This window comes from Numida meleagris, unplaced genomic scaffold, assembly GCF_002078875.1.
Source record: "Numida meleagris isolate 19003 breed g44 Domestic line unplaced genomic scaffold, NumMel1.0 unplaced_Scaffold290, whole genome shotgun sequence".
Classification (NCBI taxonomy): Eukaryota; Metazoa; Chordata; class Aves; order Galliformes; family Numididae; genus Numida; species Numida meleagris.
In genome coordinates this window covers 169418-190744 of record NW_018364537.1, presented here as the reverse complement: position 1 = coordinate 190744, position 21327 = coordinate 169418, and the positions used below count along the sequence as shown (strand labels likewise).

General features: G+C 49.2%; 1 protein-coding gene across 22 annotated transcripts in view; it reads right to left on the bottom strand.

Annotated features, from left to right (window-relative positions):
* Window positions 1-58: 58 nt before the first annotated feature.
* Window positions 59-21327, bottom strand: part of SCRIB (scribbled planar cell polarity protein) — a 102656-nt gene continuing 81387 nt past the window's right edge. For 10 of the 22 annotated variants that reach the window (XM_021382780.1, XM_021382784.1, XM_021382782.1 and 7 more), the window contains 9 exons: window positions 20510-20635; window positions 19495-19602; window positions 18256-18415; window positions 16073-16241; window positions 14477-14566; window positions 14181-14369; window positions 7987-8126; window positions 7588-7625; window positions 60-2035 (listed from right to left, as the gene is read on the bottom strand). In XM_021382780.1, coding sequence (XP_021238455.1) covers window positions 1925-2035; window positions 7588-7625; window positions 7987-8126; window positions 14181-14369; window positions 14477-14566; window positions 16073-16241; window positions 18256-18415; window positions 19495-19602; window positions 20510-20635 — 1131 coding nt within the window. In that variant the 3' untranslated portion in view covers window positions 60-1924. Of the gene's footprint in view, window positions 2036-5054; window positions 6858-7587; window positions 7626-7986; window positions 8127-8813; window positions 8979-14180; window positions 14370-14476; window positions 14567-16072; window positions 16242-18255; window positions 18416-19494; window positions 19603-20509; window positions 20639-21327 lie in introns of those variants that run through there. The other 12 variants (XM_021382787.1, XM_021382792.1, XM_021382795.1 and 9 more) reach the window with 5 other exon arrangements.

Sequence of the window (21327 nt, the reverse complement as noted above, 5' to 3'; positions counted from 1 at the left end):
AACCCTTCCTGAACTACTGTGTAGCATCAACCTGCTGCTCGAAAAGGAGTCGGAACCGAGAGAACACAGGTAAGCGATGTGACACCTTGGAAGGACGCTGGGACTGACAACCGGGTGGCTCGCTTTCAAACGAAACAAACTGGAATAAAAGAAAGGCACTGGCAGACATGCAGAGAGACGTTCAAACTGGGTGGAGGACTCACAGTGGTTGGAGGGAGGTCACCCCTCTTAGAGCCAGTGGAATTTGCCAAAGGAGCCATCAAACGTGCAAATAAATATCATGTAAATATCATCTCGCCACAGCATACTGCATTTTTCAAAAAAAACTTTCTAACCGCTCTCAGCCAAAGCTCTTAACAAAGATAAGCTGCCACAGGATAAGAAGACACATCCTTTAGTGTGTAAGTAGTTAAAGGAGAGAAAAATCACAGGAAGAAACGAGCTGCTGTTGCCAAACGAAGCAGCTACCTATAGCTGGCTCTGTGTTTGGTAACTAACGAGAAAGAACAGAAGTGATGATGACTGCATTGAGAGACACTACAGATTGCTCCACATCGTGTACTGGGCCAGTCAAATGGAACTCAACTCCAAAAAGGGCATTAGGATATTACAGAGAAGGCTGGCAGTAAGGTGGAAGGTGGAAGTTACTGCAGATGTGTATATAGATTCAAGAAAGAAGTGAACAACTCTGAAATGAGTGGCTTATAAAGCGCAAAACGAAACAAAGGTTGTTGTAGTTTGGAGCAGTATTCTGGAAAGAATCACTGTCTGCTTCTTTCTTTTATGCTTTTCCTTAGCACTCCATGCAGCTCATGTCAGATTATCCCAAGCCTTGTGCTGACATCGTGCATCTACTTTCATGCTTTTGCTCGAAGCTCAGGTTCCATACAGGTAGTATACAGCTCTGAACTGATCCTGTAGTCACTAGGAGGAGCTTTCTGAAAACATCAGCACACTTCTTAGAAATGCAATTTCACTTTTGATTGTCAGATATCAGAAAAGATGGGAGAACAGTTGAGCTTAGAATGGACCACGTCAAATGAAAAAAACCCAGGATTGAGAGGCTGGCACTACAGCATAAGGAACTAAGGAGCTATTCTCAGAAAGCACATTTTTGTTGACCATCTCTGCAGTAGAATCTCCTTTGCCAATGGCCTGCGCATGGATCAGCCATCTGGAGTGAAGCCTTTACTAATTGTGATTTGACAAGATAAAACTGAGAGCTGAGCTGTTAACTGTGTAAAATAAAAGAAAAATAAACAGCTGCAGAGGAGGCAGAATAAAGCCAGCGCCAACTGCTGAATGAAAGAAAAGCACTACTATGGAGAAGGCATGCCCTGCTGTGCTCCACTACAGCACCTGGAACGAAGCAGGAGACGGTCTGAGCTGTCTCTTACGGTTGGGAACACAAAGATATACTGCAGCTAGCACAGTCTGAAGAGATACAGAAGCCAAAACTTTAATTAGTGTTTGTTTAGGTGATGGCGCACACAGCTCCATGAGCTTAGACCCGGGGAATCACCTCACCTAGCTCCATCCAAACGCCCTCCAGTGCCAAACCAGGATGACCACCTGCACTGCCTGCTGCTGGCAGTGACTCTGTTCTAGCAGCAGGGGCACAAGGCAGTCCCTAATGATGGATGCTATCTCCTTACAGCAGCTGGCAGAGGCCAGAACTTCCCACCCCCATTCTGCCACCACTCTTCACTCAAGAGCACAACACAAGATTAGGCATGCTTGTAACAAACGGTTCTCAGCAAATTAGCCATTAATAAGCACAATGCAAATCTCCTACCCAAAACTGAATGTGGCGAATCTCAAGGTTTCATTCTAGAATGGACAGAAAAAAAAAAGGACAATGCTTCAAGTAGCAAGAAGGTGAGGTCCTCAGGGTCGACTCCACACGCAGGCAAAGAAGAACACTCTAGAACCACAGATGGGATGTACGCAGTACAGAGAAGTCTCCTTTGGCCATTGGCTTACCTGAGTTATTTCTGTCCTCTACGTATCTGAGGTCATCAGCTGCATCAGGTGACTGGAAAAAAGAAGACACGAGCGTTCACCTCTGTAACACCACTGCCAGGTAATTTCCCCTTTGAGACTACAACATACTACAAGAGAAACTTTTGCCTCAAAGGCTCCGGTGGTACCGCAGCCAGGGCATGGCCCTCACATTCAGATTTTCTGCTGACATCGAGCAGCCCATTGTCTGAACTGTGAGATGAGAGCTGTGTCTACCCACCACAGCTCTTCTATTACTTTGTCCGGGGAGAGAGGAGGGGATAGGAAGTGACAGGAAAGGCAAAAAGCATGAAGACTGCTGAAAAGGAGCAGAAAGATGGGAGGGAACCAATGACACAGGACAGTGATGTTTCCTTGAGGGTCCTGGATCCCAATTCTGCACCTGCACTGTTCTCAGGCCTGGCTTCCTAGGCAAAATCAGTGTGGCTTTTTTTTTTTCATTATTCAGTTGTGTATGGAATCATAGAAGCATTAAGGTTGGAAGAGGCCTAATAGATTACCAAGTCCAACCCCAACCCATCCCCACCATGCCTACTAACCATGTCCCCACGAGCCACATCTCCACGGTTCTTGAACACCCCATAGGATGGAGACTGCACCACTTCCTTAGGCAGCCTGTGCCAGTGCCTGACTGCTCTTTCAAGAAAAAATGTTTCTTAATCTCCAACCTGAACCTCCCCGGTGCAACATGAGGCCATCACCTCTCGTTCTATCACTGATCCTTGGGAGCAGAGACCAACCCCCACCTCCCTACAGCCTCCTTACAGGGAGTGGGAGAGAGCGGTGAGGTCTCCCCTGAGCCTCCTCTGCTCCAGACTGAACCATTCCAGTTCCCTCAGCCATTCTCCGCAGGACTTGTGATCCAGACCCTGCACAGAACCCTCCAAAAACACTTTGTTGCCTTTCCTACCCATAAATGCTCTCATAGATGGAGAACAGACATGGGATAGGAAGCACCTACATCCAAACAGACGACAGAGACAGCTATGGAGAAAGGTCTAAGTGACAACTATGAAACTCCACCAGTTCTTGCTGACAGAATCACAGAATGTCAGGGATTGGAAGGGGCCTCGAAAGATCATCTGGTCCAATCCCCCCATCAGAGCAGGAACACCTAGATTAGGTCACCCAGGAACGCGTCCAGGTGGCTTTTGAATGTCTCCAGAGAAGGAGATCTCACAACCTCTCTGGGCAGCCCATTCCAGTGCTCTGTTACCCTCACTGTGAAGAAGTTTTTTCTTGAAATGATGTGGAACCTCTTATGTTCCAGCTTGCACCCAGAGCCCCTTGTCCTATCATTGGATGCCACTGAGAAGAGCCTGGCTCCATCCTCCTGACACTCACCCTTTACATATTTATAAACATTAATGAGGTCACCTCTCAGTCTCCTCCAAGCTAAAGAGACCCAGCTCCCTCAGCCTTTCCTCATCAGGGAGATGCTTCTCTCCCTTCATCTTCTTTGTGGCTCTGCGCTGGACTCTCTCAAGCAGTTCCCTGTCCTTCTTGGACTGGGGGACCCAGAACTGGACACAATATTCCACATCCAGTCTTGCCAGGGCAGAATAGAGGCGGAGGAGAACCTCTCTCGACCTTCTAACTACAGCCCTCCCAATACACCCCAGGATGCCATTGGCCTTTTTGGCCACAAGGGCACAGTGCTGGCTCATGGTCCTCCTGCTGTCCACCAGGACCCCCCAGGTCCCTTTCCCCTACACTGCTCGCCAACAGGTCAGTCCCCAACCTATCCTGGTACCTGGGGTTGTTCTTGCCCAGATGCAAGACTCTACACGTGCCCTTGTTCTATTTCATTCAGTTTCTCCCTGCCCAACTCTCCAGCCCGTCTAGGTCTCGCTGGATGGCAGCACGGCCTTCTGGCGTGTCAGCCACTCCTCCCAGTTCTGTGCCATCAGCAAACTTGCTAACAAAGCACTCTTTCCCCCCATATAAGCTGTTGATGAATATATAGAACAGTACTGGTCCGAGTAGCGACCCTTGAGGGACTCCACTAGATACAGGCCTCCAACTAGACCCTGTCCCACTGACCACAACTCTCTGGCTTCTTTCCTTCAGCCAGTTCATAGTCCACCTCACTACCCGATCATCCAGACCTCACTTCCTCAATTTAGCTGTGAGGATGCTGTGGGAGACGTCACATGCTTTACTAAAATCAAGATAGACCACATCCACTGCTTTACCATCATCTACCCACCTGGTTATGTCTTCATAAAGGCTATCAGGTTGGTTAAGCATGACTTCCCCTTGGTGAAGCCATGCTGACTGTGCCTAATGACCCTCTTATCCTTGACATGCCTAGAGACAGTGACAAGGATAAGTTGTTCCATCATCTTTGCAGGGATGGAGGTGAGGCTGACCGCTCTATAGTTACCAGGTCCTCCTTCTTGCCCTTTTGGAAGACTGGAGTGACATTTGCCTTCCTCCAGTCCTCAGGCACCTCTCCCGTTTCCCACGACTTACCAAAGATAATGGAGAGTGGCCTAGCAATGACTTCCACCAGCTCCCTCAGCACCCGTGGGTGCATCCCATCAGGACCCATGGATTTATGGATGTCCTTAACCCAGTCCTCACCAACCGAGGTAAACTCCTCCCTGATCCTGACTTCCTCTGGGGCCTCAGGGGTATGGGGCTCCTCAGGACAGCCTCCAGCAGTATGGACAGAGACAAAGAAGGCATTTAGTAACTCCACCTTCTCTGTATCTTGTGTCACCAGGGCACCCACCTCATGCATCAGTGGGCCTACATTGCCTCTAGTGTTAGTCTGATGTGCAGTGTACTTGAAGAAGCCCTTTCTGTTGTCCTTGACCCCTCTTCTGAGGTTAACCTTACAGCCCTCATGGAATGAAGACTACACCAGCAGCCAATCACAGGAGCCTGCAGTTCAGCAGATAAGAGCAACACCACCATGTGAGGACAATAACTTTGGTCATGGGCCAAAACTTGAGGTGGCCTGACAGTCAGTACTAATCACAGAATCACAGAATCACAGGGGTTGGATCTCTGAAGAGATCACCAAGTCCAACTCCTCTGCTAAAGCAGGTTCCCTACAATAGGTTGCACAGGTAGGTGTTTGGTCAGGTCTTGAATATCTCCATAGATGGAGACTCCACAACTTCTCTGGGCAATGAGAAGTGCAAGAAGCCCTCCTTCCATATCAGTTTTGCCTATTTTGTGCAAGCAACAACATTGATGGAGGTAGGAAATAAAGGGAGATGATCGCAGTCATAGAAATCATAGAATGGCCTGGGTTGAAAAGGACCTCCAAGATCATCGAGTTCCAACCCCCTGCTGAGTGCAGGGTCACCAACCACCAGACCAGGCTGCCCAGAGCCACGTCCAGCCTGGCCTTGAATGCCTCCAGGGACGGGGCATCCACAACCCCCCTGGACAACCAAGGGAGAACACCCATTAAGTGTCTTAGAAATGAAGTGAACGCATGTAAAATGCACGCTCTTCACCAACAGCAGAGAGCAGAGTACAGGGAGCTGTGACGAATTTGCCACAGTGCAGCCAAGAAGTCCTGCACTGATCCAAAGTCAACGCCATTTGTGTGACTATGGCCGGGAAGAAACACGGCCTTTTAATTAGCTGCACTGCTGTGGGAGGTCCGGACGAGTTGCCTGGTGACACGAAGCTGCAGCTTTACCCTGCAGAGGTCCCTTCTCAGCTGCAGGGAGAACCAGTGCTGTGCTGTCACCTCAGCAGAGGTTTGGGGAAACTCAGCCCAGAGCTGCAGTTGGGCTGGAGCTGCCAGCTCTCTGCTTACCCAGTGCACCACCTGGACAAAGGCACACCCCAAAAGTGAAGGCGTCCTTAGGGGGAAAAGAGGAGATACTAGCAAGGGCTCAGCAATACCACCAGTGAAAGGAGTCAGCCAAGAGCAGGAATCAAATCATGTCTAACTAACTGCTGAGATTCCTCAAACTAGAGCTGTGATCATTTGGGATGGTGCCTTTTGGACCTGAAAGGCTCGTGTCATGGCAGCAGGTTAGAGTCCAACGTGTCGGCATCTGCTGGCTCTCCATGCACACCACGAATGTAACTGCTGGTATCTGCTTCATTCTCTTCCCATAAAGCTCAAAAAAAAATTCCAAGAGCCACACATCATCTGCTCAAATCCTCCGTCACAAATGCAATCAGCTAATGACTAACTCAGACAAATGACAAAATAGGCAGCTCACAGAAATGACAGAGCAGCTTAAATGAGGTTTTTTCCTCTCACAAGAGCTTTGTTAATGCACCCGTGCCCAAAATACGATTACTTCATGATTATGATGACATCTACGGCAGAGTTAAAACTAAGAAAACTGTCAGCACAGCTGCTTCTGGGGCAGGATGCTGGATCATTCCAGCCTCAAGTTACCATCAGCTCCCACCTGCAATTTGCTGGCAATCTTTTCTACAGTTTCTCCTTCCCTTTTAGTTCTCATCTCTCACTTGAAAACACCTGAGCATCCGTTAAGGTGCAGGTGTAGTTGCTTCGTGTTCGCAAAGGCTTTGTCATCGCTTCTAAAACCACCTGGACCAACTCTGTAACAATGCCACCCGAATGCCGCTGCCAGGGCATCCTCAGCACAGCGTGGCCAGGTGTCACTGCCCCGAACATGAGGGGGACCCTGAAGAGGAACAGTTCCTCACGCCATTCAGCCCCTGTCCTGAGGGACCTCACTTTGTGTGCAGCGCTTCCACTCAACCAAGCCCTGACCAATCCAACAGCAGGCAGAAATTCAGCATGCAGCGAATACCTGGATTTCGTAAACAGGTTTGGAGGAAGGAATAGCAGCAAATTCCCGGTAGTCAAACTTCTTTTCAGACATGGACTAGAAGGGACAGTAAATGAGAAGAAAGAGAAAAGAGAGAGTGAGGAGAGAGGAACGGATGGACACACGGCAGCGGAGAGTTAGGAGCAGAGCATCATTCACAGTTAGTGCCAGCGGTGTCTGGATCCAGCCTCTGCCATAGAAGGCATCTCAGGGACACTGGGACACTGTGTGCTGTCTGTCCTGGTGTCAGGGTAGGTGCTCCAAGTTGCAGAGAAAACACGATGTGCTGCGGTAAACTGCACACAGGCACGAGGTTAGGGAAGAACCCTCTCTGTATGGGAAAATCAGCAGCAAGATTCCTGACAGCTCTAGCACAGCTGATGCTTCAGCCCAGAGCTGGCTGTAGCGTGCGACCCGGGGCAGAACCAGGCCCCAACCATTCTGCTGTACTAATTTTGACACTTCTCTGCAACAATGTCCTGTTGCATTTATACAGCACTTAGAAAAAAGTAAGACGCTGATTTCAGGTTAAGTTTTTGGTTTTATGCTACTGAGAAGATAACAAAACAGAGAAATGGAAAGCAGACACTGCTGCATATTTGTACAAAAGGGGCTGTCTCTAGCAATGGGTATGGCAGAGCTCCATCCGCAGTGCCCTCTTCACAACTCTGCCTCAGGTTAAGTATTTAAATGGGGACTTCATGGCCCAGAGGCATGATCCACACCCAAGGGAACTGAGAAATCCCAGGATTACAACGATAGCAAAAGCAAGCAGGATGTGTCATACCAGCCTTCCTGGTGAAGTGACGTTCCTGGGACTGCAATCTGCAAAAGATGACATAAAAACACGATTTACTGAACGTCTGTATCATATGCAACACACACACGCCTGTCCCTTCCAAGCAGCAGTTATCTGAGCGTGATAAAAGACCACGCTCACGAAAGACACTTTCGAAACAAACATCTTTTCAACTCTGCTCTTGTTTCCCGGAACCATCACTTAAATGCTTTGGTCTCTCCGGTTTTCTATGTGTCAGGACCATCTCCTGGGCTGAAAAATCTCATGTGCTCAAATAGGTCCTTCCAGCCTCAGCTGAACGAAGAAACTGCATCTTGCAAATCCGCTTTCAAGCAAGTTAACCTGGAGAAGCATTAACTTTTTTCCTCAGAAAGTGCTGCACAGTACCTTCCAGTGGTGTTGGTGACGGGGTAGGAACGGGCGAAGGTGACTCTGTCACCTGCTCCAGAGTGCTGCGTTTCTTTCCCTCCTTGGACTTGGCAATGACCATTTGGGCTTTAAGAGCATCCTGTTCAAGGGACTTCATCCTGTCTCAGAAAGGAGGAGGGAAGGAAGGAGAAAAAGACATCAGATATCGCTTTCTCTAGAAGAGAGTAATGCCCTCTTCTGTGCCCAGCAGCTGGACCACAGTCAAGAAGCTGAGTGCAGAAAGGCAAGATGAGCCCTTGGTTCCCCGAGGCACACAGCCTTACAGAGCAGGAGAGAACAGCTTGGTTTGCTGTCATCAGACACTACTGTCCTGAAATACACATGCTGTCATGTGTGCTGAACAGAGCCCGTAGCTCAGCTTCTACCCACTGAGATGCTGCAGGCCTTCCCAGAGGTGCCATGTACAACAGAGAGCAATCCAAATTGAGGAACATGGAGGGGAACTGCCAGGGCTCAATGAGTAGGTGAGTTTTCAGGGCTTTACTCTCCTCTGTGTTCTCAAGCGTGCTGCACTTTATCCCTCTGCTGCCACCGGGACATTATAAATCACCTATGAAAAAGGGGGTTCAGCCCTCAGAAACGTCAGCTCCCACCCAACCAGACAGACCCAGTGTCCCCCCATCATCCCCACTGACTGCCAGTAGTCCGTGGTACCTTAGGGAAATGAACACCAGCACCGCTAAATCCTCCCTACCCCTACAAGGACACGGCTGGGAGCACGGTGTTAGGATGGGGGACACAGACAGGACGGAGCATGCAGCTGGCAGGGACGGGGCTGTGCACACCTGGATTGGTTTCCTGACCCAGGGGTTCTCGAGGCGTGACTCTGCACTGGACTAGGCATCTGAGCTGGCCTGGCCCCGGGAGCAGGAGCCCATTGCCGGGACTGGTACAGCTTCCTGGCCAGATCCTGCTCGTACTGTTTAATACTGTCTTCAAGAGTTGAGGATCTGAGGAGGAGGAGGAGGAGGAGGAGGAAGAGGAAGAGAAGGAGGAGGAAGAGGAGAAGGAAGAGGAGATGATGGTAATGAACATTACAGTGGACAAATACAGGGAAAGAAAGAAACAGATACAGGAACATACCCTGGCAAGGAGAAATCTATGTCTGAGAAAGGAGCAGCCATGATTATAACAGGCTCCTACACCTGGTCCTTCCCAACACCAACTGCTGCAGAAGAAACAGAAACCTCCAGAGGGCAACCTGGGATGATGTGCCCAGAAGTGCTTGCTTCAGAGCCTACATGTCTTGAGATTGCCCTCTTCATGTGTTGGGAGGAGAGGACTGGAAACATCAGCAGACCAACGCAAAAGGCTCAGCAGTGGCTGCAAAGAGGTGTGTGCATGTGTAAAGCAGACTGATGGAGCACAGGGCATGAGCGCACACGTGTGCACGCACATTTCACCACCTCCATGTACACTGCATACTTATATGTATCCGACCATCTGTTAGCATGCCCCTTTGTTTGACCATCATAAAATGGGATCAGAGAGTACACTGAGTTGGAAGGAACCCATGGCAATCACTGAGTCCAGCTCCTGACTCCACGAAGGGCAACGTGAGTGTTAAACCACATCTCTAGGAGCATTGTCCAAATGCTTCTTCAGCACTATTGACAGGCTTGGAACCACGACCGCCATCCTGGGGAGCCTGTTCGATGCCCACCACCTTCTGGTGCAGAACCTTTCCCTAATCCCCAGCCTGACCCTCCCCTGACACAGCTCCATGCTGTTTCTTTGGGCCCTGCTGCTGTCACTAGAGAGCAGAGGTCATAAGTAGGCTGTGGGCTGCCACGAATGAGCTGCAGGCTGCCATGAGTCCTCTCCTCTGTCTCCTCTAAGCTGAACAAACTAAGTGGCTGCTCCTCATGCATATCATAGAATGGCTTAGGTTGGAGGGGGCCTTAAAGATTCTCTAGTTCCAACCCCCTGCCCTGGGGAGGGCTGCCAGTCACGACATCAAGCTGCACAAGGCCCCATCCAACCTGGCCCTGAATGCCTCCCGAGATAGGGCATCCATAACTTCCCAGAGCAACCTGTTCCAGCACCTCACCACCCTGAGTAAAAAATTTCCTCCTAACATCTACACTAAATCTCCCCTCTTTTAGCTTAAAGCCATTCCCCCTTGTCCTATCACTATCAGACGGTGTAAAAAGTCGATCCCTCTTCTGCTTGTAAGTTCCCTTCAAGTACTGGAAGGCCGCAATGAGGTCTCCCTGGAGCCTTCTCTTCTCCAAGCTAAACAAGCCCAGCTCCCTCAACTTATCTAACTTCATGGGGGGGGGTGCTCCAGCCCTCTGACCATCTTTGTGGCCCTCTTCTGGGTGCACTCCAGCATTTTCCCCTCTGGTCCTTTAACCCCGTTTGTTGTCCTCCTTTGGGCACATTCTCATATTTTGATATCCTTCTAATACTGTGGGGCCCACATACACTAGCCAAAGTGAGGCCACACCAATGCAAAACGAACAAGCGCATTGTGAAGGGTCTGTTTGCCACAGGCCCCAGAACACATGCAATCATCTCAGAGCTGAGTGCATCCACCAAGGAGCATGTGCACATTGGGAAAACCACCAGGATGCACGTAGGCCTCGCTGGGCTGCTGCTCCTTCTCAACATGTGCCTGTACCTCTCCAGTCACACCCTTCCCGGTGCACAAATGTCAGCATCTGTGTGTGCTGAGGACACCTATGCAGGACGGGTCCCCATGTGTTTCTCCCAACAGAGGATGGGGAGTGGGTGTGTGGTGGTGGGGGGCATCACATGTCCTGGCAGGGCACTGATGACACGGGGAGAAAAGGGAAAGCCCAAGGTGGTGCGAGTTGATGGGGTCACAAGTGACAGCACACAGACCAGAGAACTGGAAAGAAGCAGAAGATAGAAGATTAGAAAGAAAGTAATAAAATCATGCACTTAAAAGAAAATACAGGTTAGTGAGGCTGCAGCACCGTGTGCAAGGCAATCCTTCCCACACAGCACGTGTGGGGCTGCATGGGGAAACAAGACAGGAGTCCTGGCTGCCACCATGTCACCATGCTCCAGCAGTTACAGGAGATGGCTGCTGAAACGACCACACTTGTGAGATCTGTGGTGGCAGGGACAGCCCATCCTTGGACTGAAGGAGCTCACTGTGGTGACTGATCCCTGCCAATGCCAAACAGTCAGGCCCTAACACCACCCAAGGAACAGCCAGACACGTCTTTGGGAGCTGAATTAAAACTACACCTTGCTACCAGAAGCAAAATGAAGCTGAGAGGCTGGTCTGCAGAACTTATACACTGAACGCTCAACCTGACAAGTGAAAAGCTGAAAAGCAAGGCAGCTGCAAAGGGCTTCTTGGCATGTTTTCCCTTAGCTCTAAAAGGCTTTCCCTTCACCAGCTCACTTTCTGTGAAAAAAAAAAAAAAAAAACGCTTAAAAGGCAAGAGACTGAAGATTTAGAAGACAGTCATCTCTCTCCTGCCCACAGTGGAGAAATACACTCTGTTCAACACTCCATATTCCACACTCACAAACTCTTCTACAGAGTAATTGCACTCTTCAGATTTCCTGATCTGCTGGCATCAGCAGGCTCACGTAAGGACACACTCCTGGGGCAGCTGGCACGCATTCTGTGACATGAGCAGAGTCCTTGCAATGGCTCTGCTTTCAAAGGTTTGCGCAGGCACTGTCATACTTCTCCATTTACACCCATCACAAACAAGGGTTTTATCATGGCATTCCTTGGACATGCTAATGCTCAGGCTTAGGAGAGATGAGAGCTGATAGAGCCTGCCCCATCCCATGAGGAAAGATACAGAGGAAGTGCAGGCATGAAGGAGAGACAATCCTGGCGTTCTGGTGGGAAGGGGATGGCAGATGGGTCTCCACCACTTCTCAAAGCAGAGTGATGCTGAATTTCAGGTGGTGAAGCACAACAGCCGACTTCTGTTTTGTCGGACCAAATGCAGCAGGGGAGGCTTGCGTGGTCATTTTTTAGTTTTTTTTTTTTTTTAAGGCACCGAACCTGAGCAGCAACTCTATGCAAAATGCCTTCTCCAGATGTGTCCGTGGTGCTTTTAAACAGTGTGATATTCGTGTACCGTTTTTAACGTGTGTAACATTCACAGCCTTCCTCTGAGACAGAGAATCGCTGTCACGGTATTCCCACAGTGCAGAGACCCAGAGATCTGACCAAGTTCATATGGAACTTACGTGCCAGAGCAAGAATCTGCATCTGGGATCAGTCCCAGCCCAGCCTCTCCCAGGCAATGGTTTGTAACCACACTTTTGCTGCCCAGAGATGTGGTTGATGCCCTGTCCCTGGAGACTTTCAAGGTGAGGCTGGACGAGGCCCTGGGCAGCCTGATCTAGCTGTGCGTGTCTCTGTTTGTTGCAGGGGAGTTGGACCAGATGACCTTTAAAGGTCCCTTCCAACTCTAAGGGTTCTATGAGTCTACGATTCTTTGATGGGTTCTGTGACACCTACCCAGCTTCTGGTCCCGTAATACAAGGCCAGTGCCTCCATTACAGCAAGCATTGCGTAAGGAAGGGTGTTTGTGAACATGTGCTCCTTTTGGAAAAGGGTTATTCCTGGATTAATGTGCAAATACAGAGCTTTCATTTGCAAATGACGCCTCCTGAAAAGTCGTGACACAGAAACCGCAGGAATAACATCAGCTAGAACAGGAGTGCGATGCCATGTACAGCAGAACATCCAGCAAGTCAGAGAAGCAGACACAATCCTGCAGTGTCTGAAACAACAGCCCAGAGAGGAAACAATCCTGTCAGACCACACTGCGGTCACTGCTGTACCTGTTTGTGGGCATCCCCATCACTGGGGTGCACTGGGGTGCAGGCCAAGGAGAGATTCAGTCAGGTTGGAAAGGGCCTCTGGAGGTCACCCAGAACTACTCAAAGCAATGCCAGCTTCAAAGGTGTAACAAACGTGCTGCGAGGTAACAGAAATCACTCTTCCCAGTGAGGGTTTAGTCTAACAGGTGGGCTTTCCAGTGACCTGATCAGCCTTGGGACACTGCACGGCAGTGCACTGAAATTAAGGCAATGCTTCAGGAAAAAAACCATCAGCCGAGATAGACCAGGCAAAGGGATCATCCATGGCAATGGGGTTGGAGCACGCCAAGAAAGTGTTTTTCTGAAGGGAAAGAGCCTCACTAACTGCGAACATTAGCTCAGCACAGCTCTAAATAGGCATAATCAAAACCACAAGCAGATCTGTTGTACGACGGAGTAACAACGGGAAGCTGAGCCCTCTGAAAAGCTCTAGGTGAGCTGTCAACTCTCATCACTGAGAACTCCACCCACGCATTTCTTCATCCTCAGAGCCAGAAGGACGCAGCGCCATTATTATCCATACCTAACCTCAAACCTGAAATGTTGAGGTGGTCTCACAACTCACAGGAATCCCTCCAGCATCCTACTGAGCAGACTGGCAAAGGTGAGTCATGAGCTGTGCTGTTCTTCTACAACCAACCTCCCCAGAAAGACCATTTCAGTTTCTTTTGTAGCTCTTGTAGCAGACAAGAAAGCTGAAATCAGTTAGAGAAGCAGCTTGACTAATTCTTTAAAGGAATTATATTACCCAGTAAGGGCCTGGACTAGCTCCCAGTCTAAAGCTCTGAAGCAGGAAGCTCGCTTTCTTTCAAAACAAATGTCTGCTCGCTCTGTCATAGCTCACGATACAGCCTGTGTGGATACAATGCCCTCATCTTGCCCATTTCTTGGCTTCAGCAAGCCTACCAGCCTAGCAACACTGACTGTGTGAAATTGCTGTTTTTTCACTTGGAATACGTCAGCTTGCAGCTTGGGTAAACACGACCTTTCTCACGTGCTACAAAAGAGCTGGGGAACGGTGTGCTGGGAGGAAAGAGGTGCATCCGTGCCACACAGAGGTGTTATCTTTTATAAAACTCTGCTATCTTCAGGACTGTGCAGACACGGCTGGAATACGGGACACCTCACTCACACAGCTTGTCGGAAGCAGACGAGTTCAGCCAAGCAGCGGATGCTTTGCACAGTTCCGAATGGAAGAAAAGTGCAGCTACAACCCTCTGCAAACACACGGCGTAGGGAAGTTTCTTTGTTCCCCATTTTTAACACCCGGGATTCTTCCCTGAACCGGCCTAGTGAAGGGAACAGGGAAGGTCCTGCTGCCTCACCGTGCCGCCCTCCACATCGCTCGCTTCTCTGCCTCCAGAGCGCGACGTTCTGCTGGGGACAGCTCCTTCTCTTGGCTGCTCAGGAGCTCGGGGCTCTGCATTCGCAGTCGCTCCTGGTGCCGCCGCTCGGCTTTGGCTGTCCGCACCGGGGCCAGGGCATCCCCTGCTCCAAGACTCAATGGGCTCAACCTGGGCGGAGAGAGAAGCAGTGAGAAACCGGCAGGCCTGGAGCACTTCAATTCTGCCCGCTCTTCTCAAGGCGGTTTCTAGGCAAAGGGCGCTGCTCATCCACTTACCCAGACATGGAGTTCGTTCTCTGTTCGGGCTTCATTCCTTCTTCCAGCGAATTCCTCTGGGAGCTGTTGTTCTCATTCACCTCTGTGGACCTAGACCAGATGAGCACATCAGCTGGCAGTGCCACAGGCTGGCATCCCCAAGGAGTGTTCAGAATAGATCCAAGCCCCAGAACGCAACACTTCAGCCCCGGCTGAAGACACAACCCATCATGCTTTGGCTCGACACTTGCTGCAAGCATTTCCTTGTTGATTTTCTAACAGTTTATGCTCTCTAGCTCCCATCACATGATGGACAGCCTGGCTGCTGCCAGCCTCTTCCTTTGCTGATGTCGGATACACATGAATGTTACCCAAGGATGATCCTCCTGAGCTGCAAGTGAATGCATGTTTGGGGCAGGGACAAATCCTGAGTGACCTTAGAGTAGTGGTTCTCTACGCAGACATTCTACACACAACTGCCTGACAAACTGAAGATGTATGCTCAATAACCGAACCCCTGCACATCACCCCAGCTGTCTGTAAGCCACACAACCCTGCTTTCCACAGGCTCAGGTGTCCCCAGTTACTGCGGCTTAGCTGGCAGTCAGAAAGCTCCTAAGTTTGAGCTTTCATTTTCACTACTCAAGTTTATTTTGCTTAAATTCCAGTTTCAGTATGACAAAAAAAAAAAATATTCCAAGATGCACACGTTCAGCCTATTCCACTGCATCTCCTTTGGCCAAGCATAAATAATAAGTAATTTTAAGACTCTTGAAATCTGCAGCTGCCTGTCCCTGCACAGATACTGGGAGCTGAAAGCTGGACCCACCCTCAGAACTTCACGTTGCTAAATTCGCTGTTGACTGAGGAAAGCAACCTGATGGAACCAGCCTTGCTCTCCTGGAAATTCCCACTTTTCAGTATGAAGAGAGGAGGGGCTAAGCAGGGCTTCCCATCAAACCAAGCAGTTGGTTTGCATTCGGTTGTTGTCCTCCTCAGAGCTGCCCACTGATGGGCTACGGTCAGCTCAGATGGGGGGAGATCTCCGTGCATTCACTGTGTAAGCAGATTGTCCACAGAGACTGGCCAGAAACAACTGAGAGAAATGAGACTCAAAACAACAGGATGAATGTTTTCAGCCCCTCAGAATGACAAAAAAGGTGTTTGGGAATTGAAACACCAAAGGCTCGGGAGAATCAGATAAGGACAAGTCCAAAGGTGGATGCTGCAGTTTTATTCTAGAGCAGCCTTACTTTTACTTGAAGTTTTATGAGAAGCTTTTTCTCTTCCCCCAGCTCTGTGCTCAAGAATAAGAAAAACAACACTGAAGTATTCTGGAGAACAAGTCCAGGAAAAAAATCCTAGAAGAGCAAAGCTCGGTTCAGCAGCAGGGCTCTTCCTGAGCTAGCTATCTCCAAAACTCAATGGCTTTATGTACCCAAGCACGGAGCTGAAGGAGGCATTCTTCTGAAAAGAAAATTGAGAAAACAGAACTGCACGCAGCACGTTCTTCCATCGAAGAGGAGGTAATGCCCAGCCCTCCTCCCTGACAGTTACTGATGCTGAGACACCTCTGACACACATGGGTGGCATTGAGCAAGCACTCTGTAGTCTTACCGAGTTGCTGGAGCCTGGGTGCTCCTTCCATTCAGTCTCTCAATCTTGTACTCAACTCCTTCAATGATGACAGTGGATGGCATGCTCATCTCAGGCACTTGTTTTATCATCTCGTCCTCTTCCCCTTCTTCCTCCAGCAAAAGGGTACGTTTCTGCTGCAGTTTTCGAGCTGCCAAAATAAGGCAAGACTCATCTCACACCACATTCAACTCCATTAAATCCCGCAGGGATGCAGACTCTGGGCAGGACCTTATGCTCACCATCTCTGCAAGTTTGTGTTGCTTTAAGTCTACGCTCTCCTCAGCATAGCTTTTGTTTCTCCTCCACTCCGCCAATGCTTCAGATTTAAAGCTCTACCCCATTCCTTCAGTCCCGCCCTTCTTACTCAACAAGGGATCTCTCTCCCCGAGGTGGATTTCTTTTTTTTAAATTCGAGTACTCCTGACGATTAGAGGTGAGGTTTCTCCCCATCTATCACACTTAGCAATCCTCAAAACAAGCCCAAATTCAAACCTGAAACTCTGCAGTTCTCCTTCCCATCCTTACCTCTGTACATAAAGAATCTGAGGTACCCGGAAAATTTTATATGCTGGACATGTGATTCTTTCAGCCACATCACAGTAAAGAGACTCCAAAGGACAGCTGCAAACTCTTTTCCTTACCTTCCTTTCTATCTGTTATGATATCTGTTATGAGCTTACTCTCGTCTTAAATAAATCGTATTCACATTCCTGAAACTAAGAATGCTTCTAATGCTCCACGCCAATTCACAAAAAGCCTCAGAACAGGAATATGGCAGGGAAAGCAGGAAGACTAGCTGTATACAGAATGAAAGAGTCCATTTACAAAAGGAATTCTACTATAATCTTCGTGAGCAGCAGTGAGTCACGGTTCCCAAAGCCAGGAATTCAATCCCACCTGTATTTTCTTACGGAACGGGACCAGATTTCATTAGAAGCCCTTCTACCCAATCACTGTAGTTCCTCACTGACATTTAAAGCAGTTTCCAAGCAGGAAGAAATTACATCAAAGACTACAGTCGTTTTCCCCCCTGTGAAAGCACTGTGCAAAATCAGAGCAGAGCTCCCCATATATACAGACAGGAGGGGTACGACTGTTTACGAGGGCGGACAGTGATAGGACAAGGGGGAATGGTTTTAAACAGAGACAGGGGAGGTTTAGGTTGGCTATTAGGAGGAAGTTTTTCACTCCGAGGGTGGTGAGGCACTGGAACAGGTTGCCCAGGGAGGTTATGGATGCCCCATCCCTGGAGGCATTCAAGGCCAGGCTGGAGGTGGCTCTGGGCAGCCTGGTCTGGTGGTTGGTGACCCTGCACTCAGCAGGGGGGTTGAAACTCAATGATCTTTGAGGTCCTGTTCAACCCAGGCCATTCTATGATTCTATACCAGGCAAGGAAAGCTCTTCCATCGCGTATCACAGAATATCACAGGCAATCCCATTTGCATCGCTGCAGGACTGCACCAGGATATAATCTCCCGCTAATGAACTTTGGCATCTTACAAAGAAACATCACCATTTGCAGCAGCTTTGTAAAATTGTTTTGAAGTGTTTATCAACTCCAGGAAACCCTGGCACCACAGCACCACCACGTGTCCACACAGTAACAGTGGAGAAGCCAATAAAATCTTTACTGTTCACATACATCAAACAATTACCAGGTCTTATAGAATCACAGAACGGCTTGGGTTGAAAGGGACCCTAAAGATCATCAAGTTCCAATTCCATGTTATGAGGTGGTGGTCTCAAGTTGTGCCAGAGGAGGTTCAGGTTCGATGTCAGGAAAAATTTATTCTCTGAAAGAGTGTTCAGGCATTGGAACAGGCTGCCCAGGGAGGTGGGGGAGTTATCATCCATGGAGGAGTTCACGAACTGAGGAGATGTGGCACTTGGGGACATGATTAGTGGGTGGGGATGGGCTGGAGTTGGACTTGGGGATCTTGGAGGTCTTTTTTAATGTTAATGGTTGTATGAGAGGGCATGGTGGGGATGGGTTAGGGTTGGACTTGGCGGCCCTAAAGGTCTTTTCCAATCTTAATGATTCTGTGATTATTAATGACCGCCTACAAGCTTTTGCCGGAGTTGGGATTCCCAGTGTGTTCACTCCCACAGAAGAAGGATCCACTCCACAGGCCAAATTTCCCTTCACCTGGGACGAAGCGTACCTTCCTCTTCCTTCATTTTCTTCAGGTCATCCTCTCCCACCAAGGAGACACGCTTGGGAGGCTTATCCACCTGCTGCTGCTTCACCTCCACTTCGAAGTACTTCTGCCTCTCGCGGAAGGAGCGCTGCTCAGGGCTGTGCAGCCCGCTCTGCACTGGCACCTGTGAAAATCCACAACGGCACCGGTCACAGAGCAACCAGGCCAAGCCCCAACGTGTGCCCTGTGCCTGCTGCCTCGGCCACGTGCTGCATAGCACCCCCTCTCCCTCTTCCCCAGCTATCCCATCTGCCTGCACTGGGGTCCTTTCTCCATGCCCACAGTCCCAAAAGCCTGAATCCTCCCTGAGGTGCTGTCCCAGCTCCTGCTCCAGCCACCAGAACTCACCCCTGCGTGAGTTCTCACCCTCAAACCCTGAGGTTTGGGTTTCTCTGTGCTGCTCTGACCAGGCAGTTCCCAAGGACACTGAGAAACGGGCACGCACTAAAAAGAGGGCTTTGTGCCATCACTCCTTCCCCACAAGCAAGGGTCACCGATGTCGTATCGATAGCAACAGTCAGGGACACCAGTTGGTGGTAAGTTGAAAGTTAAGAATGGTAAATTTACCTAAAATTTAATCCCAAGAAGTGGAAGCTTCACTGTCAAGGAAATAAATCCGTATTTAACAGACTAAATAACAGAATATCAGAAGAATACAACTATAGGGAGTGGAAGAAATTGATCCAAAAAATCCATTTGTGAACCAGAAATGAGAAATTGTAAGGGTAAAATGAGAACTGCCAAGAATTACTAAACATACGAGTGTTTTTTAGTTATATAAATGAAAACGAATCATGGGAGGAGAGCAAATAGACCACCTTCAACTTCAGCTTTACCTTCAACCAGAATATCCTTGGAGCAGATTTAGCCTGGCCCCTATGGCTTGGAAGTTCAGTGGGTTTCTTCGTATGAGAACAGCAAGGTTATGACATAGCACCCTGATGTCCTGGGAGGACAGTGCTATGAAAACCAAAAAGCTTTCAGTACTCTAAGGGCAGGTCTCTGCAAGGTGACTGCTTGCAGAGTGGGCAGACACCAAATTCCAACAAGCCACTACACGTCCCTCCCTCAAAGCAGGTTTTTCTGGGGAAAACTAGCTGCTATCTCCTTCCTACCCTCACGCTTCCCATGCTCACTTGCAATGTCCCAGCTTCTCTGAGCTCCACTGTCTGGGGGACATTGCCCCCAACCAGCAATAGTTACCTGTGTCTCGAGCAGAGGGTGCGACAAGGGCACTGCTGCAAAAGTCTTGTATGCTTGCTTGACATTGATGGGAATCTCATCAGGAGAAGGTGGTGACGGTGGCTTTGGCTACAGGGACAAAGACAGAACATAACAAAAATCACAGTTGTTATTAAAAAAAAAAAAAAACAGAACATGGGGGAAACACTTCAAAATCCCCAGCCTGCAAAGCCTGAACAGTGGAATATGGAAGGGGCAGCTACCGCAGCTTTGTGCAGAAAGGTGAGCGGGGCACTGTATATATGCTACATAGAGCAGCACAAGTATCACAGCCCCATTTTATTTCTTGGATGGTGGAGGAATGATATTTCTGGTGGTACAGATCCTCATCGACCAGAATTTTGTGACCGATCTCTTGACCACGGGGCCAAACCGATGTCATGGTCCTAAAGGACTTCCACCCAATTCAACGAGCATGCACCTATCTGAATCAGTGGGCTTTTGGAGCTGGAATACGGTGACCATACAGTTGACTGACCACTACTTGGGACTGAAAAAGCCAAATTCAGTCCACTGGGAAATGAGAGAGAAGCTCTGGCCTTATCTAGTATTTCTGACTAACAGGACCTTCCTCATTGGAAGGGCTCCGCCAGCGTCATTCCTTTTTTCTTGTTTTTTCCTTCTTCTTCAGTGGCTGTTGTACTTCTAATTTGGTATAAATCCATACAAGCTTCAATCAAAAGAGAAAGCCTATGCTACAAGTATGCAGTGGCAATTCATACCCAGGCTAAAAGACCGAAATACGCAAATCCTTCTCTCCCATCAACATACAGCACTGAGAATAAGAATCTTCGAAGGAAAAGCAATCATTCTGCATATCATAAAACTTACTATCAGTGAGATGATGTTGGCTTTTGCTCCAAGACGCAAGATACTGATAGACAAGGTTTCTGAAAGTTTTGTGCCTCAGCATAACTCTAAGTGGCACTGGAGCAGCCTAGGACAAGCTGAGTGAGAAGGAACTGGGGCCACTTACAGAGTTCTGGACACTGGAGCAGGGCTCGGGTTGCTGGAAGGGATTGGGGCTGTCCCCGTCCTCCGAGTTATGCGAGGCAGCATTTTGTCGCGCTCGAGAAAGAGGCTGAATGACGCCTGGCTTGGTCTGCTCATGTCAGTGCCACACAATGGGGAAAAAGGCAGAGGAAGAGAGAGAGGGAGAGAAAAGAGTTGAGCAGTCAGGGCAGCAAGGCGTCTCCTCGGGAAGGAGCGCTACTGAAGCAAACACCAAACACCAAGCCACGCCTCTGGTGCAACTATTTGGAAAAGCAAAAGAGGTTCAGGCAAACCGACCCCAATGAGTTAAGTGAAGGCCAAGACACGAGGGAGAGCCTGCCATAGAAGTGGCAGTTGCAGCAGTCAGAGGGGAAGGGCACAGATATGTCAGAGCCTGGGGAATGTAAGCATAGTGAATGCCAGATGCAGCTGGGGAACGTCAGCCAGGAATGGGTACTGGCAAAAGTTGGGGTGCAACGAACAGAACACCAGCGAGGCCTCCAATGAGGAATGCAGACAGATAGATAGGAGCAAAGAGTGGAGACAGGAGACTGAGATGGGACCTAGATGACTTCTATGCTGGGTGTTGTGTGGAAGTGAACGAAACACCAAATGCTTGAAGGACCAGAAGCAGAAACACAGCTGTCCAGAAAAACCACGAGAGCAAACTGCTCATGCAAACAGGAATAAAAGCTGTACACAATGACATCGAGTTTTTGACGTAGGAATGTTTAAGACAGTGCATTTGTACAAACTTGGAGGAACACTGAGAAAGAGAATACGGGCAACAGTGAGAAGTAA